The sequence below is a fragment of the Aptenodytes patagonicus genome, chromosome 9 (assembly GCF_965638725.1).
Source record: "Aptenodytes patagonicus chromosome 9, bAptPat1.pri.cur, whole genome shotgun sequence".
Lineage (NCBI taxonomy): Eukaryota > Metazoa > Chordata > Aves > Sphenisciformes > Spheniscidae > Aptenodytes > Aptenodytes patagonicus.
The window spans coordinates 20525754-20550808 of record NC_134957.1 but is presented as its reverse complement, the minus strand read 5'-3'; the positions used below and the strand labels follow the sequence as shown (position 1 = coordinate 20550808).

Genomic DNA, 25055 nt, shown 5'->3' with positions numbered 1-25055 from the left:
ATTGGGTAAAATACTGAAGCAGTTCCTGAAACAACTGGAAGCTCAAAGTCCCCAGGTGAATGCCTTAATCTTAGAGCTAATGGCTCTCATATTCTTTCCTGTCTGTGGCAATCTTGCACTGCTGACTACATAGCTTCCTCAGCCGAGGAGAGTTCTTATAGCCTTTCAGCCTCTAATTATCACTGCTGCACGTAGACAGACCGTTTAAGACAATGAATACTTTAAAACAAGCTATTTTCATAGTATTTCCCAGAGCAAAACATGACAGATTCATCTCCTAATATCCAACCTGCATGTTGGAAATATATGGATAAGATGTGCTATTTGTCCAGATATTAAAAAAAGAGACCTGATAGTCTGCTTTGTCTCACCGGCTAATGAATGGCTGGATGCTTTGCCCAATCAGTGGCTCCATGCTTATTGGCACTGGCTCTGGAGTTGATAGCCAGTAGGAATAGTCATTCCTTGATGCAAAACTACAAACATTGTTGATGTTGCAGAACATGAAGGGCATGGTGCTGAAACGTCTAAGACAGCTCCCAGCAGTACCTACAGAGTAAGATACATAAAAATGTGACAGCAAAGTTTTCACTTCATTGCTTTTTATAGCAATGCTTTGAGAACAGTAATTGTGTATTCTTCCTCTACACCTGTGAGTGCACAGCATGTGCTATCAAATTATCACATGTGGGAAAAACTTAACTTCTCAGTTTTGGTTTACGTTCTTTCATCCTGAATTAAAATGTGCAACCTCTGGAGGTAGATCTTAGTATGCAATCCCCATCCTCATCTAGGTAATCTTTAAGACTGTCATACCTTCAGAGAACCAGAGCATTTGAAGAAGCAGCTACACCCTCTTTCCCCTTAAAGACAGAGCATACAAAATATCTCACCCAAATCCTGGCCATGTGCTCTCTCATTTCCTTGCACATATAGAAGAGAGAATCCATCATATATTCTTGATGTTCCTTGTGGACATAGTGGTGTATCCCTGGTCTGGCTGTGCCGAGTTATAAGGAATCCGTGAGCAACAGAAGCTGTTCCAGGAGGACCGGGTGGGCCTTGTAAGCCATCAGGACCAGGAGGTCCCTGTATTCCTCGTGAACCTGTTCACATGAGAGAAACACAACACACAGTATTTATTAACACCATTCCTTCCTCTTTTGGGACTAATGTAGCTCTGAAAGGTATGTAATTAAGGTGCTTGTGAGTTGGGGCACACGGTATCTGCTAACACTATCTTCCTCAAATTATTTTTTTCATGTAAGCTTGGTTAAATCACTGAGGCTGTCATAGCTAGTTATGAAGTAACAGTGCAACTTCCCTGCGTTGTAGGGGTATTGTGAAGTTAAATATGGTCAGAGCTGTGAGGCACTAAGGTAACTGCAGTGGATGTGACAGCCACTGGAATGAGTCCAAATCAGCTTCCCAATTCCAAAACACATTAATCTGTGTATGCAGCTTAATAAGATAATGTTGAAACATCTCGCTCAAGATCACAAAATAAATGGCAGAGCCAGAAACAGAAGCAAGTCTCACTCTAGGGCATGCTATGGTAACACCTGAGCCAAAGCCCATCAAAATGAATAGAAAAGCTGCAGTCAGTTTTGGAGTAGGTTACAAAAAGTGGAAATAGGCTAGCACAACCTTGAATGAGAGCATGAATGAGTCAGATGACTGAGAAAGGTATCGGAAAAGGCATTTGATCTTGAACAGCAAAAATACCAGGAAATATAACTACAAATATTTCGACTGTTATTTCACAGTCATTATTATTTACATTTTTTCATAGAGCTACTCAGAGAAGAAGGAAAAAAGGCATTATGGATTTTTGTACTGTTTTAACTGTTTAAATTCTAATACGTTTTCTCACAAGTTGCAATATATAGCTACTTAATATGTATCATCATCTTTAGAAAGTTGTCCCAGTGCCTAGTCTGATTTCTTTTCTCAAATCGTAATTCAATAATTCTAAGCAATAGCTGCATGGTAGCCTGATCTCTGCCTTTGGTGAAGTTCTCTCCTTTATGAAGTCTGTTTTTCCCCTCATTCATGATTTCCATGCAAAATTAAAATTATTTTACTAATCTTGCTCTTCTGTTTCTTACTATGTTCATTATCTCCTGTGTGTCATCTGTGCTGCAAAGGAGATGCCATTAAGCTTGAGATAAAGCACTCTACAATATTATTCAGCAATGACCAGCAATGTGTTGGTTCCAAGAATATTCCAAACCGAGGTATGTTCAGCTGCTTGTAATATTTTTGCATTAAGAAAATCCTAAAATGATGATTTCATTATTACTCCCATGAGGCAAAGATCTCACTTCCCAGTATTAGCCTGCACTCACAAAAGGGAGCATCTCTTTTTCTACTGGGTCCTCATAGGATAAATACCATACCTGGCTGGCCTGGAAGACCCCTCTCTCCTTTACGTCCTGCTGGACCATCAAAACCAGGTAGTCCATCTCGCCCTGGGTCACCAGGAAGACCAATTGGACCTAGAATAGACAAATGCATAAGTGAAATAAAAGCTCTTGAAATCTCACTACAGAAATCTTTAAATTGTCTGGGACTCATCTATTGTTTCTTCATGATACATTAGACAAGAACAGACCATTAAACCGGATTTATATGTTAGAACCCTACATTTATCTATTACTTCTTGCTGAATTCAGTAACTTGTCTCTACAGCCTGTGCCAAGTGACTTGCATTGCAGCCTGCAGTCAGCTATACTTCTTAGTCATGTTCTCGGCAGCCACCTAGGATCATACCTGGCAAGCCCTGTGGCCCTGGCAATCCAGGCGGCCCCGTCGACCCAGGCTGTCCTGGAGGACCCGGGGGACCAGGGTCACCTTTGACAACAATGCTTCGTCCAATGGTACCTGGTAAACCTGGTGGACCTGAGAGAAAGCAGCTTAGTATTAGATAAACCAAGGTGGAAGAGAGCATTAGAGACAGTTTCTGTTATTCTTTATTGCAAAGTCAGAAGCCAAGAGCTCTATCAATGCAAAGAAGTAAGCTTATAAAGCGTATATATGTAAGGCAAAAGACTGCTCTTGGTGACCCCCTGGCAAAGGACAGCTCCGGTAGGGGTTAATCCATGTAGACTGGATACAGAGTAAAAAATACGATAGGGTTACTTGTAGGGGCTACAAAGTATAGCCTGGAATTGTGTTTAAGCTGTTGCTCACTTAACTACTTTCATTGCTGGCTGAGACCAACCCAGTCCTACGTCTGTGTAACAAATTCTACTGGCAGAGAGCAAAAGTGACAGTAACGCTACCCCGGACTCCTACCTGGTGGGCCTGGCAGTCCTTGACTGCCTGTGAGGCCAGCAGGTCCTGCAGGTCCAGTGGGACCCTTCATACCTGAAACATCAAAGTCATACAGTCACACAGTGAAAGAACATGCTGTCTTACAAAATCTGCTGCAGGAATGGCCAAAATCAGGCTTCTTTTCTCCTTGAGGGGCAGTTATGTGTCTGGAGGTTTTCACTTGAAATGCTAGTTAAATACCTGGGAATCCTGGGACGCCTGGAACCCCGGGGTCACCCTTCATTCCATTCAGACCTGGACGACCAGGATCCCCCTGAACAGAACAGCTTCATGTTATTCACTCATCTCCCTCAGCAGTTTTAGAAAAACAGGTAGAAAAAAAGTGGCTGGGGGACAAATAAGCACCCTTTGGGTCTGTGAACTAGTGCTTTGAAGGGTTGAGGCCATGCATTCTGCTCACTGCACTGGGTGCTGTTAGAGAACGCTGTAACATGAAGTGTGCGTTGACAGCTCCAGCTCCCATGGGAATGTGATGGGGAACATCCTGCCCAGATACTGGGGGATAATTAAGGAAAAGATGCTCTTACTTGCTACAAGACAGGATGTTAGCTACCACATTTTGGCTTTTATTTTACTATGATAAACTTCATATTCCACCCAAATATATTCCATTTTTATTTCATTTAAAAATAAACTAGGGGGAAAACTCCATTTCTTGTCCTACCTGGCGTCCAGGTGGTCCTTGATCTCCCTTTTGACCAGTCAGGCCAGGTGGGCCAGGTTGACCTGGGTTCCCTTTTTCTCCTTTAAGTCCTCCACTGCCTGGTGGCCCTCGTGGACCTTCTGGGCCCGGTGGACCTTAACATTGCAGAACAAATACGCATATATCAGTACATATCAACCATTCTCCCCAAGTCTGTGCCTTCAGCGTTAAAAAAAAAAAAAAAAAAAAAAAAAAAGAAAGATATTTTGGCTTGATTTTCCAGCTCTATTTCAATGCTGAATTCAGGGTAAACTAAAAGGAAAACAAATAGAGGGATTATTTGCACTACCCAAATCAGGAACCAAGGCTCCTTATCTAGCTGATGAAGAGAAGCAGGTCTTTCCAGAAGGCAGTGCAACTCACCTGCGTTAGAAGCTTACCAGTGATCAGACCAGTGCCTTTAGCAGGAGCCAAGAAACCCAAAATTAGATGGTACAAATATCCCCTCTGCTGACCTGCGTTACAGTCACCATCTCTTAAGTGCTATCTTCAACAGACTGAACTCCTTTTGAAAGCCAGTCTCAACAATGTAAAATATTGCTGCTCTTTTTCTTTTAGAATGTAACATACCTATTGAGGAGCCCACTATATACTGTTTACTGACTGCTGGGCAGCAGGAAGCCCATCGTTCTGCCTTGCCTAAATACTAATATGAGTTGCAGAAACTTCCTTATGTTGAATGACTCCGCCTCCAACTGATTTGGCTTATCTTTAGTTGAATTATGCTGTGTAAATCCAATAGAGGAACTGGGCTGGTCTTGAAATATTTTCCCTTTGCTACAGCCACATTAATCCAAAGCAAAGCAGTGGATTTAAATGAAACTTAGGTATTCGGAGAACTGAAAGATGAGACTCCCACCTTTATGACACCATCTAAATAGAAGGTTACTGATATTAATTTGTGGCAAAACAAACTGTATGCAAGTGCAGCAACAGCTAATAACATTTTACAAGTTAGATCTCATAATTGGATTAACAAAAGGATCTCTTTGCAGGACAGTGCTATGACATTCTGTAGTACAACAAATCTAGTAACATCAGTGTGCTGGATTTTCAATTCTTCTGCAACCTTGAACAATTTAACATTTCCTTTGACATCCTCATAGTCTATATTCAGTGGATAAATTTGATGAGCTGTATTTCTGCATGCAGATCTGAGTATAGAATCCCTTCCAAAATTATTCTTGTTAAATCAACAGCAATTTTGTACCAGATTTCACACATATCCTGTAGCAGTTTCAGCTACAGAAAACATCCCATCATGCAAGGATTTTTTGTGTTCATTTTGTTCTTTTATACTGGTGTAGTACTGTACACATGCAAAATAATAACAGGTTACCATCTGAGGCATGCTAATCAAACACATACGATCTGCAGGGTAACCATAGTCCCTAAAAAGATAACAACAGAATTACAGGAAAACATCCGTTTCTCTTACATCAAGTGCAACGCAGTAAAATAAATTGACCGAGTTAAGAGTCTAACCTGGAAGACCTGGAAGGAGTTCACCAAAGCCCAATGATCGATGTTAGAAGGGTCAGACATCACACAGTACAAAACAAGATTACTAGTTAGAAATAGTACAGATGACAGCATATACACTACACAACAACCCATTTCACCAGCATATTTTGTATTTACAATATAATCCACATGCATGCATAAAACCATACATGAATACACAACGTTATGTATTTTCAGATACAAGTTATTCTGGTGACTAGGCTCTACTAAGACTAATTTGACACTTCATTTAACAGCAAACTTAAAGCTTTACTAAAGAATGTGTTATTGCTTTAACATTACAGCTGAGGCCTGTGACTGGTTAGTCCTACTCACAATGGGGTTTGGACTACGTAACCATTTCACTGACAATATTCAACATCACAGGGCCTGGAGCTTGGCAAATATGCAGGTAAATTGTGAATGACAACTTACTCTTGAGCAAAATTCTGCTTTGGGTGGGGGGAAGTGTGATTAACAGAAGGACTTATCACCACTAATCAGGTATGAGCCTCAACTATGTGACTACAATTCTAGGACTGAAAAGTAGGCTTATGCCCTCTTCAAAACGGTAAGCAGGATTGACATGGATCAAAAGGGCTGCAAATGCTATATGCAAAAATACAGCAGAACTTACACATTTAGAATTTGTTGTCTTTACTGTTGGCATTATTTTTTCTTGATAAAAATATCCCAAGATGCTAATTTACCTCTTTAAGGTTATTATGGAGAATGGCATGTGATAACATCCTTAGAAAAATCATTTAAATGTCCTCTTTCAAAAGGTAAACTGGTTGTCCCTACCACGCTCTTGAATTAATACATATTTTAGCTCCTGTGCCACTTGCATCTTTCATGTCAGTGAAATGATCTAAATATATCAACATATCACCATGCAATTTACAGCTAAAAACTACAATAAATACACGTCAGATTTACCTCAATGCACTCTTTCTTACATATTTGGTAAATTATTTTAAATACTAACTGTAATACAGTTGTTAGAAATAATGACATGGACATTTCATTGTTACTGTTAAGTACTTATAAACTATATTTCACAGTTAGATAAGTTTTGCTATGATTTATAAATCTGTCCTATACTTGTTGATTATTGAATTCTGGCTGGGCACAGTCACAGGGTGGAACAAAACATGAAGCAATTGGTAAGTTCCTCTCAGCATACCCATAATGGTGGCCCTCTTTGAAAGTGTGATTACTGCTTGTGTGACCACAGTTTAATTAAAAGGTAAAGCCACATTCATTTTTTTACATGACTGCATAAAGCTAGGATTCAAACATCAGGGGCTACCACATTTACTACCTCACAGTGCTTAGGACAGCACACTAAAAACTAAAACGTATTCCTTTATTGAATGTCGATGACAGTTCTTTGCGTCCTGAAAGTCATCATAGCAAAACCTAAAGACATCATTATTATTAAATAGATATACCAAGTCATTTTCAATCTAGACACAGATGTTAAAAGTCTTCCCAAAAGCTGGCTTGTGCTACATGCTGATATGCTAAAATTATGATAAGCTTGTGAAAATGACCATGTTCTTAACAATCCTGTTCCACTGCCCTAGTGTTAGGGAGGGGAGGGCTGTATGCTTCATTTTCATTAAATACATGTTAAAGGAAGAGCTTGCCTCATTTCCTCTAGTGAAGCAAAACAATGGAAATAAGGATTTCTCTGCACTGGAAAGTTACAATGCTCTAAGTTGGGAATGTGAAGCATCACATCATAAATTTTCCTACGGACACTGCTGGTATAAAAGAAGCATCTAATTTATTTAAGTCACTTGAGAGTGTCCAAAGTCAACAGTAGCAGGTGCTACAAAAATCAATACTGTCATTTGCCCAAGCTGCAAAACACAATTATACAGCAAAGACATGGGAAGACAGTGCAATAAGCTTTTTTTAAAAAAGATGAAAAACAGTATATATTTTTTTCAACAGCACTGAGAACAAATATGCTAAAACAAGTTTCACAGCTGGGGACACTTTATAAAAGCCTTGCAAATCTGGACCCACATGATCTTCCACCATGGGGAGAGCAACGCTATGTCCTTCCAATGTCAGTCCTACAACAACATGGAGGAAGAGTCTGAAAGCCAACTCTGAGCGTTTCTTTTCTGCCACAAATTAAAAGGTATAGCTGAAAAATGACTCAGCATATCTACATTTAGACACTACAAAAGTATATACATTCATTTTCATGCAAAGTTATTATTTTGGAGTTAAGGGGCTAACCTGAGGGACCTGGGAGTAGGGGGTCAGAGTTCACCAAGGTCATCATTAGAACAAGGGGAAAAACATCAAAATTGTTAGAAATGTCAACAAGCTAACATATTCAACTAAACCTTTCTTTTTAGATTTAGCTCAATATTCCTTTACATACAGTATGCAAAACACCAAACTATTATTATTCATAGCAATGAAAATAGACATGTAGAGTAACAGCAATGTTGTGTTGCCCTGGAAATTGGCTTAATTTTATAATCAATTAATAAATCCGTCCCAACACCATCTATTAACGTTTGTTTTAGGGGCAACTCAACTGAAGTCAGAGACCTACATCATGTTTGACTTCATCATTTTTACTAATCTTAGAATATACCCAGAAGTCAACAACAAAACAGTATACGCGTACAGCTTCTGGTTTTATTTACGTCCCTAGAAGGGGGGTAATTTGACAGCCACACAGCTGCTTTTATGACTAGCTGCCTTATGTTGAAATGTTACAAAATCAGCATTCCAACAATAGACTGTGTTATCACTTGAAACAAAAGGCTGGAGTGCTGATTGTACCAGAACTGCAATAATAGTTTGGTTTAACCACATTAGTTCACGCATAACTGAGCAAAACAAATGCTTCACTTTATACATTGCATGCAACAAAAATGGAAATAAGAGAAAGAGAGAGAGAGAGAGAGAGACAGAGAGAGAGAGAGAGAGACAACATGGCTGAGCAGAACCTCACTGGTTGTTTCCCCCCTGCCAATGCTCATAAAACTACACAAAATGAGTCCCACCATTCCTCCACCTCCCCACCTGATGACAGTCAGTAAGCACCCGATTTATACAGAGAAGCATAAACAGGATGAGAAGCTTCATAAAAACACCAATGCTACAGCAGAGTGTAGAATCTCAGTTGGTACTTTTATTATACTTCAGGAGCTGCTTAGCTGGTTTACTTTTTTTTTTTTTTTTTTTTTTTTTTTTAGAGTTTGGAGATAATCTCTGTATAAGAATCTTTTAAAAATGAAAGCCTATACTCTTATGGACCAGTCAGCTTCCTGTGCCAAAATTTTAATTGCTGTACCACTCTACATAGAGAAGAATTATATTTGGAAGATCTTGACATCTAGGATGTCTTAGGCCTTTATTTGGGCACACTTAAATTACAAAGCCCAAGTCCAGCATCCCACCATCTCTTATCCCTTCACTCCTCCTCCCACTTGCCCCAGCAGCAACTCTAACCACAGTGAGCACAACTGGGATTATTTGTCCCACGCTCCTACCTGCCAGTGAGCACCTAGGCAGAAGAGGACAAGGCCACATGGAAAGTGGAAAGCAAATTAGGATTACCAACTTGCTGCAGGGATGCTCCACTGACTGGTTAGAGCCCCTGGGGCACAGCAGGGAATAAGCTCCTCCAGGAGAAAGGAGGAAGGCACGCACTCCTCCTTCCACTAACCAAACAGGAAACCAGGAAGAAATTGTGACTGGTTGTGAATTATTAACCCACTGGGTTGTTCCACACCAGTCACATAAATACACAAATGCACTAACTCAAAACTAACTTTCTGTCATTCAAAGATGTCTTTGGGGAAGTATCTGAGGTCAGAGTTTGAGAGCAATCAATAAAAATATTAATTCTCCATTTATATGCAAAGAAAAAACTAATCAACCAATAGCTTGGTTTGACAGTGGTCTCCTTTAAGGAGAGAATCAAGCATGTCAAGTGAGATGAGTCTTATTGGTGGCAAAGTACTTCTGGACTCAAGATACAGCAATAAGCTTGAGCCAGAGCTGTGACAGGTTCATTAAAGCTAGATTTTTCAAGAGCAGTATCTAAATGCAAATAAACATTCTATGGCACAAAATAGAAATCAAATTCTAATACATGCCAGGGAGTTGCTCAGCAATGTTAACTCAGTATAGTGGTTTTTTCATTCCCAGAATTAGTTGGTGCAGGAACAAAATGCAAACATGGAATGGAAAGATGAACACGGCATGATGGTGCACTGAGTCCACGGGAGCCACGTGACACAATGGAGCAATGACTTATGTTACATGACACGAAGATGAAGAGGCAGCTATCCAATTTGATCATGCTGTGATGCTAGCGTGAATTTGATTTTCATGACTCTTAAAATGATGGGGTTTGTTACTTTTGGTTTTTTGTGTGCGATGATATTTGCTGATCACATGACAATACTGCAAAGGTATCAGATATTCAAAAGTCGATATCGTGCTTGCTAGATGATTATTGTGACAGCATGCGGAGAATCTCCCGTTTATTAATGCATTGGATTTTTGCTGCCAGGTATCAGAAATTAATAGAAACTGAGGCTGTTTTATTTTTAGATACTGTTACATTTGGCAACAAAATCCTCTGGTTGCCCACAAACATTAAGACTTATGCCGTGAGGCTTGAACTTATCCATCCGAATAAACTGAGAAAGTTTAAAGGCTGATAACCTACCAGCAAAATATGAAAGTACTGGCAGATGTTGATAGGTATGGATCACGCTCTTACCTGGCCTTCCTGGAGCACCTGGTGGGCCAGGGCTACCTTTAGGACCTTCCAGAGGTGGCCCTGGTAATCCTGGTGGACCTGGTGGACCCTGTAGACCAGGGAATCCCTGGAAACCTGGTTCTCCCTTCAGACCTGGAAGTCCAGGGGGCCCTGGTGGGCCAGGTAAACCCAGATCTCCTTTTTGCCCTGTAAAACCAAACAGCCACGTTTAGGAATACTATTACAAACTGATATGCAAAAAAGTCCAAATGTCAGTTTGCAGAGCCATTTCTCTCTCTTGCAGAAGGTGCAAACCTGGTCACAACTCACCTCATTTGCGCAGCGAGACAGTATAAAATTAGTCTAACATTCAGAAAAGAGTTAGGGCTAATAATTCTTGCAGGAGAAAGTGCTACAGCTTCTGGCACGTTAAAAGGTCTTACTAAGTCTCACTTTACTACTCAGTGATGCTGTAATTCATAAACATCTTCTGAGTTCGTAAGCCTACAAGCAATGCTTTCCTGAGCTCTTATATACCTGTGAAGAAATCTGTCAATATTAAGACTTCATCATTTTTTTGGAGACACTGCTGAAAGTTAAGACATACTTGCAAAATTTTCAAACAAGCTTGAGGAATTTAGGAGCTTTAATGCTACTGGAAAGTAATATAACTTAGGTTGTGAAGTTGCTGTTGAAAATACAGCAAGCAGCAGCTATATTTTCAAAGCAGCTTCATTTGTCATCTGTTGTATGAATGCTTTATTTACTGAGACAAATCAGCAAAGTTCCACCAATGCAGTAGCCTATTATCCTGTGTGGATTTTACTCTGTCTGCGTAAGTGCTAATTTACAAAATTCAGTAGTCAGTGATGAGTATCTTTATTCCCTTGGTTAATTGAAAATGGTCTGCTGAGGAAAAAAAAAAGTTATTTTAGTTGTTGCTATGGCATTCATTTGTTGCAGAACATACAACATGCCCTTCTTTTTCTGGTGTATAGATATATTTTACATTCAACCTTTTTAACAAAGAGAGAAACTTTACCTGACAATCCTGGGAGTCCTGGAGGTCCTGGGCGCCCAAAACCTGGTAGACCTGAAAAGAAACAGATTCAGTTAATAATGAACATTTAGCTTTCAAGTCTCCAGGAACAGGAATATGAGGCTGAGAACGATGAAAGTGCAGTTTGTCTAAATCTCTGATTCCTTGAGACTACCAGGATTCTCATTCACTCACCAGTCTACACCAAAGCTAGAGGTTTTGCTACTAAAATGCATCTGTAACTTTCGTAAGTATTTCCATCCATTCACAAGATGCTCTTTCAGATTTTGGGAGTTAATACATTTGCATTTTTGGTTGGGGTTCTATCTTTAAGGCAGACATTACACTGTTTATCCATTCTGTAACTGAGTTGAAGCAGTAAAGCTACCATTGAATACAGGAACGGGGCTGGTGTTGAAGTCAGGTAATAAAAATCTAAGAGCTGATTGAATTCTTGTCCTGTGCTTCACTGGCAGCTTGACGGCACCCTCTGTGAACCATTCAGCAGCTGGGAACCACAGAAGCAGCTTTGAAGGTGTATGGGCAGTTATAGGAAAAACAGACTAGAGAAAGCAGGACATCACAATGCAGAGTGAAGAGGAGAAAACAAACAGGAAGGATACCTAACCTGGTTCGCCCTTCTGACCAGCTGGTCCAGGGATACCGTCTCGACCAGGCTGTCCCTTCTCCCCTGAAGGACCAGGAGGGCCAGGACGACCAATATCACCTAAAAGAGGGATAGAACACATTAGCACAGTAATGCCTAACCTGCAATAAAAAAAAGCAACCTCCTCACCACCACCATCTGAATCTGAAGGTGTGACAATGTAATAACAAATACACGAGGGTGTAATCTTAAAATTAAAACCTTTCTCTCTCTCCCTCTCTCTCCCCCTGACAATTTAGAAAAGGTTTTTAGGCCTGTGACCTTTTAAGCAGTTAGTGTTTGCTAAAAATAATATCATGGTTCCCTTCAGGATAAATTAGAATTTTGCCCCTATAAAAACAGGTTAGACCACTGGACTACTTAACATAAATAAAGCTTGTAAATACTGAAACAATTAACTACTTCTTTCAATAGCTAATGATATGACTATGACAGCAGACACAAGTCATCACGAGAAAGTTAAAACTTCTTTCTTTTTGTTTAATTTCAGTGAACTAAGTGTGTGCAATGATGTTTGAGCATCCATATGCATATAGATGCACTTTCATGATGTTAAAAGGATAAGAAGATAGCAGGTGGCTTCATATGTTATGTTTTTCACAGAAGCAGCTGACGTTTGCTGCACTGTTCATGCTCACCTACTGGCCCAGGTGGTCCAGGCAGGCCAGGATTACCTGGAGGCCCCTCAATACCTTTTGGTCCTGGAATTCCTGGTGTTCCTGTAAAGTACGGGCATTTCAATCAAATTAAGCACCAAACTGGCTTTTCAGTGATCTTGAAATGCTATAATCTAAGATGCCCTAAGTAATAAATGAGCTAATTGTATCAAGATACTGTATTTATGCTCATTTTGCAGATTTACAGCTGATTAAGGAGATGAATTATAAAGCAAAGAACGTACAGAAACAAAACATACTAGCACAACTGTCCTTACTGCTACTCTCAAGACTACTCTTAATTGTTGAGTGCCAGTGGCCAAGGGCACAGCAAGTCTGGCAGTCTGCTAGGAAATTACCATTTTGACAGGTGTTTCTGCTTGACAACAAAGTGAAAACAGCATGAACTGTGGCTGGCTAGTCCTTCCCCAATCCTCTTTTCCTTTCCTGAAAAAGGATCTTAATAAAAATGGTCTTAGTTAGAATTTACACCGGATTCTCACCCCTACAGCTTGAACTGAGTGGGAGGTAGGAAAAACAATTGATCCGTTGCGGTATGTCTGTTCTGAACAGCATCTGAGCCCGATCAAGGTAGTGTCTCAATACACCGTTTTGACTGTTCACAGTCTTTCAGGCATGACATGAAGCAGAGGTTAAAAACTGTCAAGTTCATGGCCAGGTTTTGTTCTCTTCTAAGCTTCCTGCTGCCATGACTACACTGTTATAAATTCCCTAACTTCCTACGTTAAAGCAGCTGAAGCATGCTTGTAGAACAGCCTTTATTGCCGCAAATGCAGCATAGGTGAAAACCTTGTTTCTTTAAATTGAGAATGAAAGAGCTGACATATACACATCAACAATCTCTATCAATATTTTTTAGAGAAAAGTGCAAAACATAATTTCATTATGTTTCAGGAAGAGATTTCTTTTTAGAACATATTTTTAGACAGTAAATGCTATTAAAAAAGCCCAGTTTTCCTGATGACACTTTTTTATTGATTCATGAAGGAAAAACACGGAGTCAAACACAGGTATTTTGTGGGTCAGAGAAGGTGAGAGTCTGACTGTTGTGGGGAGTGGAGAGCATTAGCTAACAACTGCTACATCCCCCCTCAGAGCAGGTGAATAATTTCAGAAGGCACTCTTAAGTGATGCATTCATACACTTACTCTTGCAGTGACAAATCCAACAGCACAAAGCTTAGAAGCAGCAGATTGCTAGAAACTTTGAAAGAAGCTGCAGGCTTCCACCAACTACCCACTGTGTTTAGATGTATATACCAATATCAGAGAGCAAGAGGGAAAATAAAAAAATCCTGTTCAGAATTACCTGGGAATCCAGGAAGGCCTGGTTCTCCTTTTGCACCTGGACTGCCTGGAAATCCAGGCAAACCAGGATTTCCAGCTATACCTTTACTGCCTGGACTACCTGGGTAGCCAGGCAAACCAAGATCACCCTAGAAAACATTAAGCAGAAATAAGAACCCAGTCTTTGTAAGATGGGTAAGCCCTTCTTGTATGTTCCCAGTCTTGCCATCACAAAAAGGTCACTATTATATCGTGTACACTTCTCCTTACATCCAGTTAACGTTAACCACCTCACATAGAAAATTAATTGGAAACAGCAATTGTAAAGATTTTAACAGTTTTCCCCTACAATTTTGTATACAGAGTATCATAGCTTTTCCTCAGAACTGGCCTACATTAAAGAAAAAAGTGTTCTCTCTTCTTTCAGAAGAGACAGATTTTTACCCCATGATAATGCAGAAGAAAAAAAGAAATCTGTGGAGCTTTAATCATGCAATGTTTTTGCTAAATTAATTGCTGCTCAGCACCAACTGTAAGGCATCAGTGAAGGCTGCTAGATATCTGTAAGTCTTTTTGTCACTTTTTTGTGGGTGACAGAAAGGATGATATAGGTAAATGACATATATAGTGCAAATGCTTTATATAGACTTAAAAATTTTAAGCAGCAGTAATCATGATATATCAGCTCCTTAGTAATTTATTCTTAAATGCATATTGTCTTAACTTTTTTTAGAATTAACTACATAATTAGGCATGGGAACAACGATATTAATTGTATAAATCCCTACCAAAATGTCAGCGGGTATCACAGTGCAGACTAGGCCACTAACTGAACCCAACTTGAAAGGTCTGGTAAAAAATCTTCTCCTTTAACCAGATTAAATTATATATAAATATTTTCACCTTTAAAATTAGAAATTTTTGCTCCCACCTGAAAAGAACAAACCATAGTCAACCCTGCTTGTTATTAATATATTTATATACATATTTACAGTTATACATAATATATATTAAGCTATAGTTAAAAAAAATCAACACAGAATCCAATTTCCTCATAGAATTTTCTATTGAAGAATTTTGTAAATGTACCTTTGGTCCAGGGAGACCAGGAATACCGATGCTTGAAAGACCAGGGTCACCTTTCTCGCCTTTCAATCCAGGAAATCCTGCAGGTCCAGGCTGCCCTGGACGTCCTGCTATTCCTTGGCTGCCTTTAATCCCTGGCGGACCTGTCCAAAAGATAAAATACAAGTTTTATAAATATAAATAAAACTTCTGCAGCGGTTCAGAGAAATCACTCAAATTACAGCAACTGAACTAGGAAGCACTAACAAATTTACTGGCTGGCTTTGAATACTTAATGTGTTTTTATTTTTAAAAACAAACTAAAACAATTATCTAAAATCTCTCATGGCTTTTTGCATGACATTTCTAAGCCTTCTTTTTTTAGTCTTAATTTACACAAATCCAAATATCTCTTTGCAGTATCTAGGCACAATTTAGTATCAAAATCCTCAGAAACTGGAATTTTTGTTTCAGCAGTCTTTCTAAATAACAGAATTCACTTTCTTCTTCCCCTTTTGCTTGTGTCTGATGTCTGCCTTCTGACAGGCGGGTTTACAGAATCATCTTTTTTCTGAACTTTCACAGAGTGGGTCTGAGAAACCAGAAAAGGATGAAAGTTACAAAATGTAGATCATTCTGCTTCTACATCTGTAAGCACTTTAAAGTAATATGTATTTACAATAGAGTTGCTATTTGCATTTTCTGTTTTAATGGGTATTTCCAATTTCTTATGTACTATTTCAACAAATATATATATAGGGCTTTATGTATTCCTCATCTGCATTGCCATTTAAATATATTATTAGATACTTCACACAAGCAGATCCACCTTTGTACTATATAAAAGGAAAACACTGGCCAAAATGAAGTCAAATACAAGCACAGAAACTAACCTGGAAGGCCCATCTCTCCCATGGCACCTTTTAACCCTGGAGGTCCTGTTGGTCCAGGCTGCCCAGGAAGCCCCGTCTCTCCCTTGTTGCCTAGGAAAGTTGTGGTTTTTAGTTAATTAATGGCAATAATTAAAAGTTTCTGATATTCATGTGTTCTCATATGAATATGCTTGTCATCTAATTACAAAGGCAATGGATTTGGAATCGCTTTAGGCCTCATACTGCTCCTACATGCTTTTTCACACCCATTTGTAGTGAAATACTAAACATCTTCAGTTCTGAGCCAAGATTTGATCAGGGCAACAACTTCTTTGTTTTGAAGATTAATCTAATGAAATGGGTCAAATCTCAGTCCATGATTTAGTAACGGTCTGAAACAATTTAGTACTGGTGTGACTTGGTCTCTCATGAGTTGTTCTGCAGAATGAACACATTATCTCTTCCTCATCTGCAATAGGTATTCAGTAGCTTCTATTAAGGAATTAAATGCGACCTACAATGCTCAAACTAGTTTGAGTCCTGGTTAAAAAAATTCCCCACGCCCAGCAAGATATTTAGAGCAAGGCCTATATTAGACATAGTGAGCAAAGATTCAAGATTTCAGATAATTTGTTATAGCTGTAGGAAGAAGTAGTGCAAAACGGAATTCGTTTTCTTGATCTTTGCAATTCTTGAAAGCAAAGATGTGACACCCAGACAGCCTTTGCAATACATTAGTTTGGCCATTTGCAAAGTATGAGTATAATGACTAATAATATAAGAAATAAACATATGAAATGGGCAAGTCCTGTTGGCAGGTCCTGCAGTCATGTTGCTTGCACAAGCAGCAAGCACTTTTCCAGTCATCCTAAAAGCTATCCTAATCTTCAGTGGGATCAGCTTAAAACTGCTTTTGGGTCTGTTAGAAGGAAAGAGCTCAAAGCATGCTGTTTGGATAATGATTTTAAATGTCCCAAAACTGTGCTGCAGCTTTAAGTGTAAATCCCCAGGCTTTGCTTAGATATACCTGGATTAACATCCCAATCCCATGTGATAAAAATGCATGCACATTTTTACACATCAAAACAGTCCATCTGAGGCTTTGTTTACTTACCTGGCAATCCTGGCACACCTGGGGGGCCACTAAGTCCCGGTGGGCCTGGGTCACCTGGGAGACCTTGATAACCTTTCTGTCCTGATAAACCAGGAATACCTCAAAGGAAAAAGATACATTTTATTATTATTACTATTACTACTACTGAATATTTTCTTTTACCTTAAGAGATCAGATGTACCTATAGGTGAATAAAAATCCAAATAGGGATTTTTTCTTCAGTAAATATAATTTCCCCTAGTTTAGCAAAGAGAAGTATCGCAGAACACAAAATATTGCTTCTGGAAAGTTTAAAATTACTACAGAACAGCAACAATATAAGTAAGTAGAGGAAAAAGTAACTTTATGACTAATGCCAATATACTTCATTCAGAAGGGACTGTCTTTTCCGATGAGCAGACCCCATGCTAACCTCTCTATGTTCATCCAGATTATTTATATACATGTTTAATCACATTGCTACACCAGAAGCACTTTGGGACTGATACATTATAAAAAGTAATGCAGGTATTTTAGCAGATTCTTACAAATTCTATGTGGCTATTGTCCCATACAATAACTTTGTGCTGCCCTGCAGGCATAGTTAAATCTGTCCTCTACAGCTCTTACTTAACAGAGGGGGGAAAAAAAGAAGGAAAAAAAAAAGTGTCTTAGGATCCTACCTAGGCTTCACAGAAATTAATACAACAGATAAATTAGCACAATAATGGCTGGGCCAACATTAGAGAAAGGCATTCTGGTTCTCTCTAGGGTAGAATATTTTTACTCTTCTCAAGACTAAATTAGAGCTCAAAGGAGACATCAGAACCCTGAGGGGGGAGAGGGAGGAAGCAAGCGAGAGAGCAGACAGACTTGAGTGAACTGAGAAAACCTTCCAGGCTGCCAGCTTCCCAAGTAGAAAGACACAGAGATGACATTTAGCTCAGGGGAGGGTAAGCTTACAGGGAGCTCTCCAAAGGAAGAACCTGGAGGTGATGCATGAGCAGATGACCTGTGCAATTCCATCCTACAAGGCAAAGGCCCAAGGGCCTGTGAGACAGCAGGAACGCAGCCAGCACAGCAGCCATGACAACTATCTCTCATCATGCTTAGGAATAACACCTAGAAGACTGAATCATAATCCTGCTGAAAGCACCTTAGTGCTATTACGATATCTCCATATGCCAAATAATAGAATAGAATCATTTAGGTTGGAAAAGGCCTTTAAGATCATCACGTCCAATGGTTAACCTAGCACCGCCAAGTCCATCACTAAACCATGTCCCTAAGCACTGCATCTACACGGCTTTTAAATAGTTCCAGGGATGGTGACTCCACCACTTCCCTGGGCAGCCTGTTCCAATGCTTGACAACCCTTTTGGTGAAGAAATTTTTCCTAACATCCAATCTAAACCTCCCCTGGTGCAACTTGAGGCCATTTCCTCTTGTCCTATCGCTTGTTACTTGGGAGAAGAGACCGATCCCCACCTCGCTACAACCTCCTTCCAGGTAGCTGTAGAGCACAATAAGGCCTCCCCGAGCCTCCTTTTCTCCAGGCTAAACAATCCCAGTTCCCTCAGCCGCTCCTCATCAGACTTGTGCTCTAGACCCTTCACCAGCCTCGTTGCCCTTCTTCGGACGCGCTCCAGCACCTCAATGTCCTTCTTGTAGTGAGGGGCCCAAAACTGAACAGTGTTTGAGGTGCAGCCTCACCAGTGCCGAGTACGGGGGAATGATCACTTTCCTAGTCCCACTGGCCACACTATTTCTGACATGAGCCAGGATGCTCTTGGCCACCTGGGCACACTGCCAGCTCATATTCAGCCAGCTGTTGACCAACAACCCCAGCTCCTTTTCCGCCAGGCAGCTTTCCAGCCACTCTTCCCCAAGCCTGTAGCATTGCAAGGGGTTGTTGTGACCCAAGTGCAGGACCCAAATAGTAACAGTTAATGAGCAAGAACATTGCAAACTAACCATACAGAGTAACTCGGTCATAGAACCACTTAAAAAAAAGCCTAAAATAAGAGAACCTTAAGCCACCTCCATATTCTGAGTTTAGTTTTTTCTGTAAGAAAGAATGAACCGTAATGGATTCAGCTACAGATCACTGTTACCTATAGAGGACAAACCACCTCCCCAGACCCACATGCAAAGTTCTGTACCTGGAACACCTGGCTCGCCTTTTTCTCCTTTTGCTCCTAGCTGTTTCAGATCAACTTTTCCAGGTGGACCTGGCAGGCCTGCTTCACCTTTGATACCTTTCTGTCCTACTGGTCCAGGAGGCCCTGGCGGACCAGGTAATCCATTATTACCTATAGTAGGTACAGACAACAAAAGGGAAAAAAATATAATCCTTAAGGTAGGCTACTATATTTGTAATGCTTTTTCTTACATAGAGAGTCCACGATTTATTCATGAAGTTGGAATTCACTAAATGATCAGTCAGTTTATGCAAGGTTCTCCACAGCATCTTAAGCCCTGGAACAAAGCCGAGTGAGCAGACTGCGTGGTCTGTATGCTGCAGTCTGTCAGCTCTGGCCAGCCCAGCTCAGAGGAAGCAGCTGTCTGTATGACCCACATCGAGAGAGCTCCCGGAGCCCCACCACACTGTGCCACTAGCACAGAGGAGTTGCAACAGCTACAGCAGCTTTGGATTCACAGACACCTTGTTCTAGAGAGATGAGTGGATTTTTCTTCTACCAAACTATTTCAAAATTCACCTCCAACAAGGGGATTGGGAAAATGTAGATAGAATAGTTTCTCTGTGATATCTATAGAGCTGATTCTGGATGACTCCATAACCCAAAGCTACTGATTTTCTTCTTTCTGCTGCTTGAAGTGGACTTTACACCATACTTCAGAAATATTGCCCTACTTCAATGCCATCAATCCAAAGGTAATGTTTTAAAAATAGCTAACATTTCATGACATCAATTAAAAAAAGAGTGACTGAATGCTATGGCTTAAAACTGCAAAGCCATTCTGAACGTCAGCATTGTCAAAAGAAGATAACCTAAGCCAATCCCAGTAATGAAGATCTAGCTGTTAGTATTACAAAGCCTCTTTCCACACAGGACATGGAAAACAGCATTCTGCATTCTCTTCAGGGGCAGATAAAACAAACATTACCTTTCAAGCCAGGCAGACCATTTCTTCCAGGAGTTCCTGGAGGCCCTGGAGGCCCAGGAGCTCCCATGACACCCATCTCGCCTTTGGCACCTAAATGCATTGAATCACCATTGTCATTCTGAACAAAACCTCAAAACCTATCATTATCTAATTTTTACTTCCCTGCATCTCTATGGTATTTATTAACCAGCACATGCATATAAAAGCCTGTTTTAAGGGAATTACAAGCACTCAGTTCTTGTATAGAAATAAATCAGATAAAATGACACTTGAAAATTGTGCCAAATTTTCCACAGTTAAGTCCTGGGAAGAAAATTTGCAGTGCACTGTTTTTTTTGGTAGAAAGCATATTTATACCTCCAATAAGTTTAGTTCCATGGTTTGAAACATAAATACTTGTTTGAGAGTAAACTTGAATTTATTGAAAGCCAAAAAGACAATTAGGAATACACTACTTTTAGAATCTTTTGTATCGCCCCCTCTATCCGAAGACAGAGATTCTCAAAATTCACTTTTGAGATTTCTATTCCAGAGGGCGAAACAGACTATCTTAACTGAATAGTCTACCACATAGAATAAGGAAATTAATATTTAAAACTATCTGTTGGATCCAATTGATAGCATTTGTAATTATTTCCTTTAAACAAATTCTATTTCTAAATTATAGCAGTGACTAGAAGAAAATAATTACAAAATAAATTAGAAAAGTGTCATAACAATGATGATCAAAGTCACGTTTGAGAGTTATGAAACAGTAACGTGGAAAATATTTGAATCAAGTTGCAAGGAAGAGCGGAGAGGTGACAAGGATTTTAATGCAACAAATTTTGTTATAATTTTTTTAAAAAGTGTGAGATGTAATGGTTACACGTATCCAATTTTAAATGGACAGGATAAACAGAGTTCATTAAGCTGGTATGCCCAAGCATAAAGAGCATCCAGCTGTAACTACAATTTGCTCTTTGTCCACAGGTAAAAAATGTGAACTTACCTGGAAATCCAGGTATTCCATCCCGGCCAGGTGGTCCAGGTGAACCCTGAGGCCCTGGGAGACCAGGGGGTCCTGGATATCCTGGGGTTCCTCGGTCACCTGGAGGACCAGGAACATCGAAGCCTGGAGGACCTGGATCCCCTTTCTCCCCTGGAACGCCCTGCAACCCTAGACAATGTTGTTAAGACACAATCTTTTAGCAAAAAGTAAGGCAAGGCTGAGATCTGTGTGTCTCTGAGTGTAGTACTGTAGAAATAGCTAAGGTTTATCTGCAGCCCATTTCTAGAACTGATGAAAACCCTGCAATTCTTCTAAAGCCATTTGGTTTTTAATGGCTTCCAGGTGTTAAAGGGCCATATTCTCCTGAAGAGAAGCATTACTAAAATTTTACCAAGTTGTAGCAAATGCAATTCAAAAAAATCTCAAAAGGAAAACAACAACTCTCTTCAACAACCCTTTAAGTCTGATTAATAAAACAAAAAGCCAAGATTGATTAGACTGGTTTGTATTTTATCGTTAAGTATTGAGATTCTTACAAGTATATTTCCATTAATGATTCCATTTTACTACATTCTAAGATAACATCAGCTGAGTGTTTTTGAAGGATAGCAAAATTCTGCATTACATTACATTTCCCTGAATGAAAAATATGAATTGTCAAAATATGCTTAAGATTATTTAACGTTAATGATACTGAGCTCAAGGCACTGCTGAAGCAAGCAGACAGCTTGTTTCCCTCCAGTGCACTGTATCAGTGAGGATGCTCATTCTGGAAATGCAGCTGACCAAAAAGGATTATTCTTAAATCTGAAGTTAAGAAAAGGCTTTGGTAAAGAAACCACAGTACCTGGGGAACCTGAGGTTCAAAAGCCAACGAGTTAGAGCTCATCAGGAAGTTGAGACAGGTAGCAGTAAGGAGTTGTAATAGTCGTTAAGTTAGGAAACAAAATAAAGCACATACAGATTAGAACAAAGAAAAAAAACTACCCTAAAGTTACTGAAAACAGATCTAAGTACAAAGAATACAACACTAATGCAGTTAAGAGAAACCAGACTGCAAAGAAACTTGGAGGTCGTCTTCAAGGTGCAGCCACCACTGTATGCAGAAACAAGAAACTCAGTGAGATATTTTCAAATATTGACGGTACATTTTAAAAATAAAACTATTTTTCCCTCTCTCCTTGTCTAGTATTCTCTTCGCAACTGGGGAACAAGTTTTTTCTGAACTGTTTCTTACACAAAATTGTCATTACTAGATACTGGCTTGGACACCTTCTGAACACCAGAGTACATCCTACCAATCAGCTTCTTGTTGATCTGAATCACATTCTGGTAAATCCATTCAAATAGTGATTTTCAAAAGATGCTGCTTCTTTATAACACAAAGAACCTCTAAATATTTTTTTTTCCGTTCTTCTAGTTTTATTATGCAAATTTACATTGTTACACCTACAGAGGTAGTATATTGCACATTACATGCCCTAGCACAGTCTACTAAGATTATGACAATACCATGCCAAACCCTCATAAATAACTGCAAGGCAGTATTACTCTAACTTTGTAATGGCGACCCCCGCTCTCGACTGCAGGAACAAGTTTAGGAGTGATGTCACGATGTGTTCCTTGCACACTAAAAAGGCAGATCAAGTGTTCTTGACTGCATAGGCTGTCGACTTCCATTTATTTAATGATGAGCATGCTCCTCTTTTGCAGCAGCTTATCACTGCATTAAACTATGGTGTCATGTGCCTGGAAGTGCTTACTCTGCAGAGAAAAAAACAGTACCAGAGGATGGATAGGGACTGCACATGCTCTGTGCTTAAGGGGTCTCTGTCAGCAAATGGGGGGGGAAAAAAAAAAAAAAGAGAAAATAATATATAACCTACTAATAGGACAAACTCTGTATCTGGAATGGTAGATACTTTTTCAAATATAAATTAATTCTAATTGAATTTCTGGTTCTCAAAAATGTAACCGTATCATAATTGGAACAATATAGACAACACAATAAATTCTAAAGTAATTTGTTACATATTCAAAAAAAAGAGGAATGTTGAGTTACTGCAAACTATTTGAAGAAATGGTGGTGCAGAGAAAGGAAATTCTGAACAGGGATATCCTTTCAAGAATTTTCCAAATTACCTGAAAAACAGAGCCCCAGAAACTTTATGCTAATGTTGCATAAAGGAACAGAATCAAAACAGCCTAGTAAAACAAACACGGGATGGGAGATGGGAATGCAAGGCACTGCACAAAACAGAGAAATAGCAGTGCCGAGGGAAATAACAAGGACTTCTCAAGTGGGGCCTTTAACCATGCACTGGATTTCAGAGCCACCATGCTGTTAGTAGCCACAATGATTAGTCAGTACAGACATTGAGAGAGAAAATATAAGCATTTCAAATTCACCAACTCTAGTAATAATTGTGCATTTGTCAAAATCAGTACTTTGCAGAATAAATCAGTGATCACATGAAATCGAATTCTGGCTAACACCAGAAGACATGTTACAGGAAGTCAAAAAGAACATGCATTGGATGAAACATTCAAACCCATACTAATACATCCCACCCCCCCAGCCCAAATACACACCTGTGTTGCCTTCTGTTTCAGTTCAGCCTCAAGTACAACCATAGGTTCAGGACGGTATAGTAAGCACAGTAAGCCAGGCAGAGGACCCACCTGCTGGCTCAGGGAACTCCTGTGCACATTGTCCAGACCCCTTCTGTCCCTAGCTCTTAATACTGGACACATTCAAGGCTTGAGGATGCAGTGACCACACATTCCTTTCCCCACTGGGAAACGTGAAAAAATATACTTAAACATGACCCATACTTTATGTATGTGAATAGAACTCAAACTCCATGGGCCTACTTACCCAAGTGCTTGCCTACCTTCAAGTTAAGCACTTTGCTGAATCTCAGCTCACAGTTCAAAGATCTGAATATGATCAACCAATCTGTGACCCATGGTCTTACAGTTAGCCATGAATTTTTCAGCATGCATTGCGAACAATGCCAATCCCAGTGCTGGCATACAAACAAATTCAGAAAGTGTAGTTCACAAACATGCAATGTAAACAGTCACACAGGCATGGCAAGAACCAGATGGGTTTTAAAATGTTTCAGCGGCCGGCATGCTCAAGTCCACAGAGAATATTCTCACTGTGGTGACTGCCACACATTTGCAACATCAGGAGTTGGTGCACAGCAAGCCCATTCACTGTATGAAGGGGAAAAGGAATTTCCCCAAACAAACTTTGTGAATAGAATGATGTGCATGCATGCACATGTACCCTTTGTGCACAGAGATGGAACAAGTTCATGTCTTCATCAGTCACCAGTCATTTTAGACAAAAGACAACCAAACTCCCTTCAGAGATGTATTCCTAATTATCACTACCCTTAGATTCTACTTTGTCAATCTACTTTAAACCTATCAGGTGTCAATCTACTTTAAACCTATCAGGACTCATAAAACTTGTTGGTTTTGCAGAAAAAAAAGTGTGTGAGGGAATCAGGAACCCCAGAACTCAGAGGTTTCTGTAAGAGGAATTCTAAAGCTCTTTTCCAGGTGTGCTTATGACAAGATGAATGTGTATCACCTCTTTTACTGACAGGCTTTTGTTAAAAAAGTATCACGTCATTACTTGGAGAACATTTTCTCCTCTACAAAATAATGAACCAGCTAGTTTGGAATACTCGTGCTTTCTTCCTTTCCACATTAACTGAGTTAAATTGCGTTTCAGCTTCCATTTGGGGGGGAAAAAAAAAAGTGCCTAGCCACGTCAGGGAGAACCTGGATTACTCCCTTGATTTTGCACTTACCGTGTAAAGAGAAGGAGGACAAATAGCACTGTATAGGGAATTGAGTTTTTCTGCTTTTTTTCCAAACCAGAAGTTAATTTTCTAGATAATAATGTATAAAAGTTATTTAAAAATACCTCT

At 39.7% G+C, this 25055-nt stretch overlaps 1 protein-coding gene across 1 annotated transcript in view; it reads right to left on the bottom strand.

Annotated features, from left to right (window-relative positions):
* The window catches only part of COL4A5 (collagen type IV alpha 5 chain), an 88035-nt gene that overhangs the window by 5128 nt on the left and 57852 nt on the right, over positions 1–25055 (bottom strand). Inside the window, exons 31-48 of the mRNA XM_076347369.1 lie at positions 21109–21276; positions 20118–20207; positions 19151–19300; positions 17010–17108; positions 15917–16006; positions 15048–15187; positions 13981–14107; positions 12634–12714; positions 11957–12055; positions 11332–11382; positions 10311–10496; positions 4001–4134; positions 3517–3589; positions 3298–3369; positions 2773–2901; positions 2400–2498; positions 894–1106; positions 372–549 (exon numbers count right to left, since the gene is read on the bottom strand). Of these exons, the coding sequence (XP_076203484.1) occupies positions 372–549; positions 894–1106; positions 2400–2498; positions 2773–2901; positions 3298–3369; positions 3517–3589; positions 4001–4134; positions 10311–10496; positions 11332–11382; positions 11957–12055; positions 12634–12714; positions 13981–14107; positions 15048–15187; positions 15917–16006; positions 17010–17108; positions 19151–19300; positions 20118–20207; positions 21109–21276 (2179 nt within the window). The remainder of the gene's footprint in view (positions 1–371; positions 550–893; positions 1107–2399; positions 2499–2772; positions 2902–3297; positions 3370–3516; positions 3590–4000; positions 4135–10310; positions 10497–11331; positions 11383–11956; positions 12056–12633; positions 12715–13980; positions 14108–15047; positions 15188–15916; positions 16007–17009; positions 17109–19150; positions 19301–20117; positions 20208–21108; positions 21277–25055) is intronic.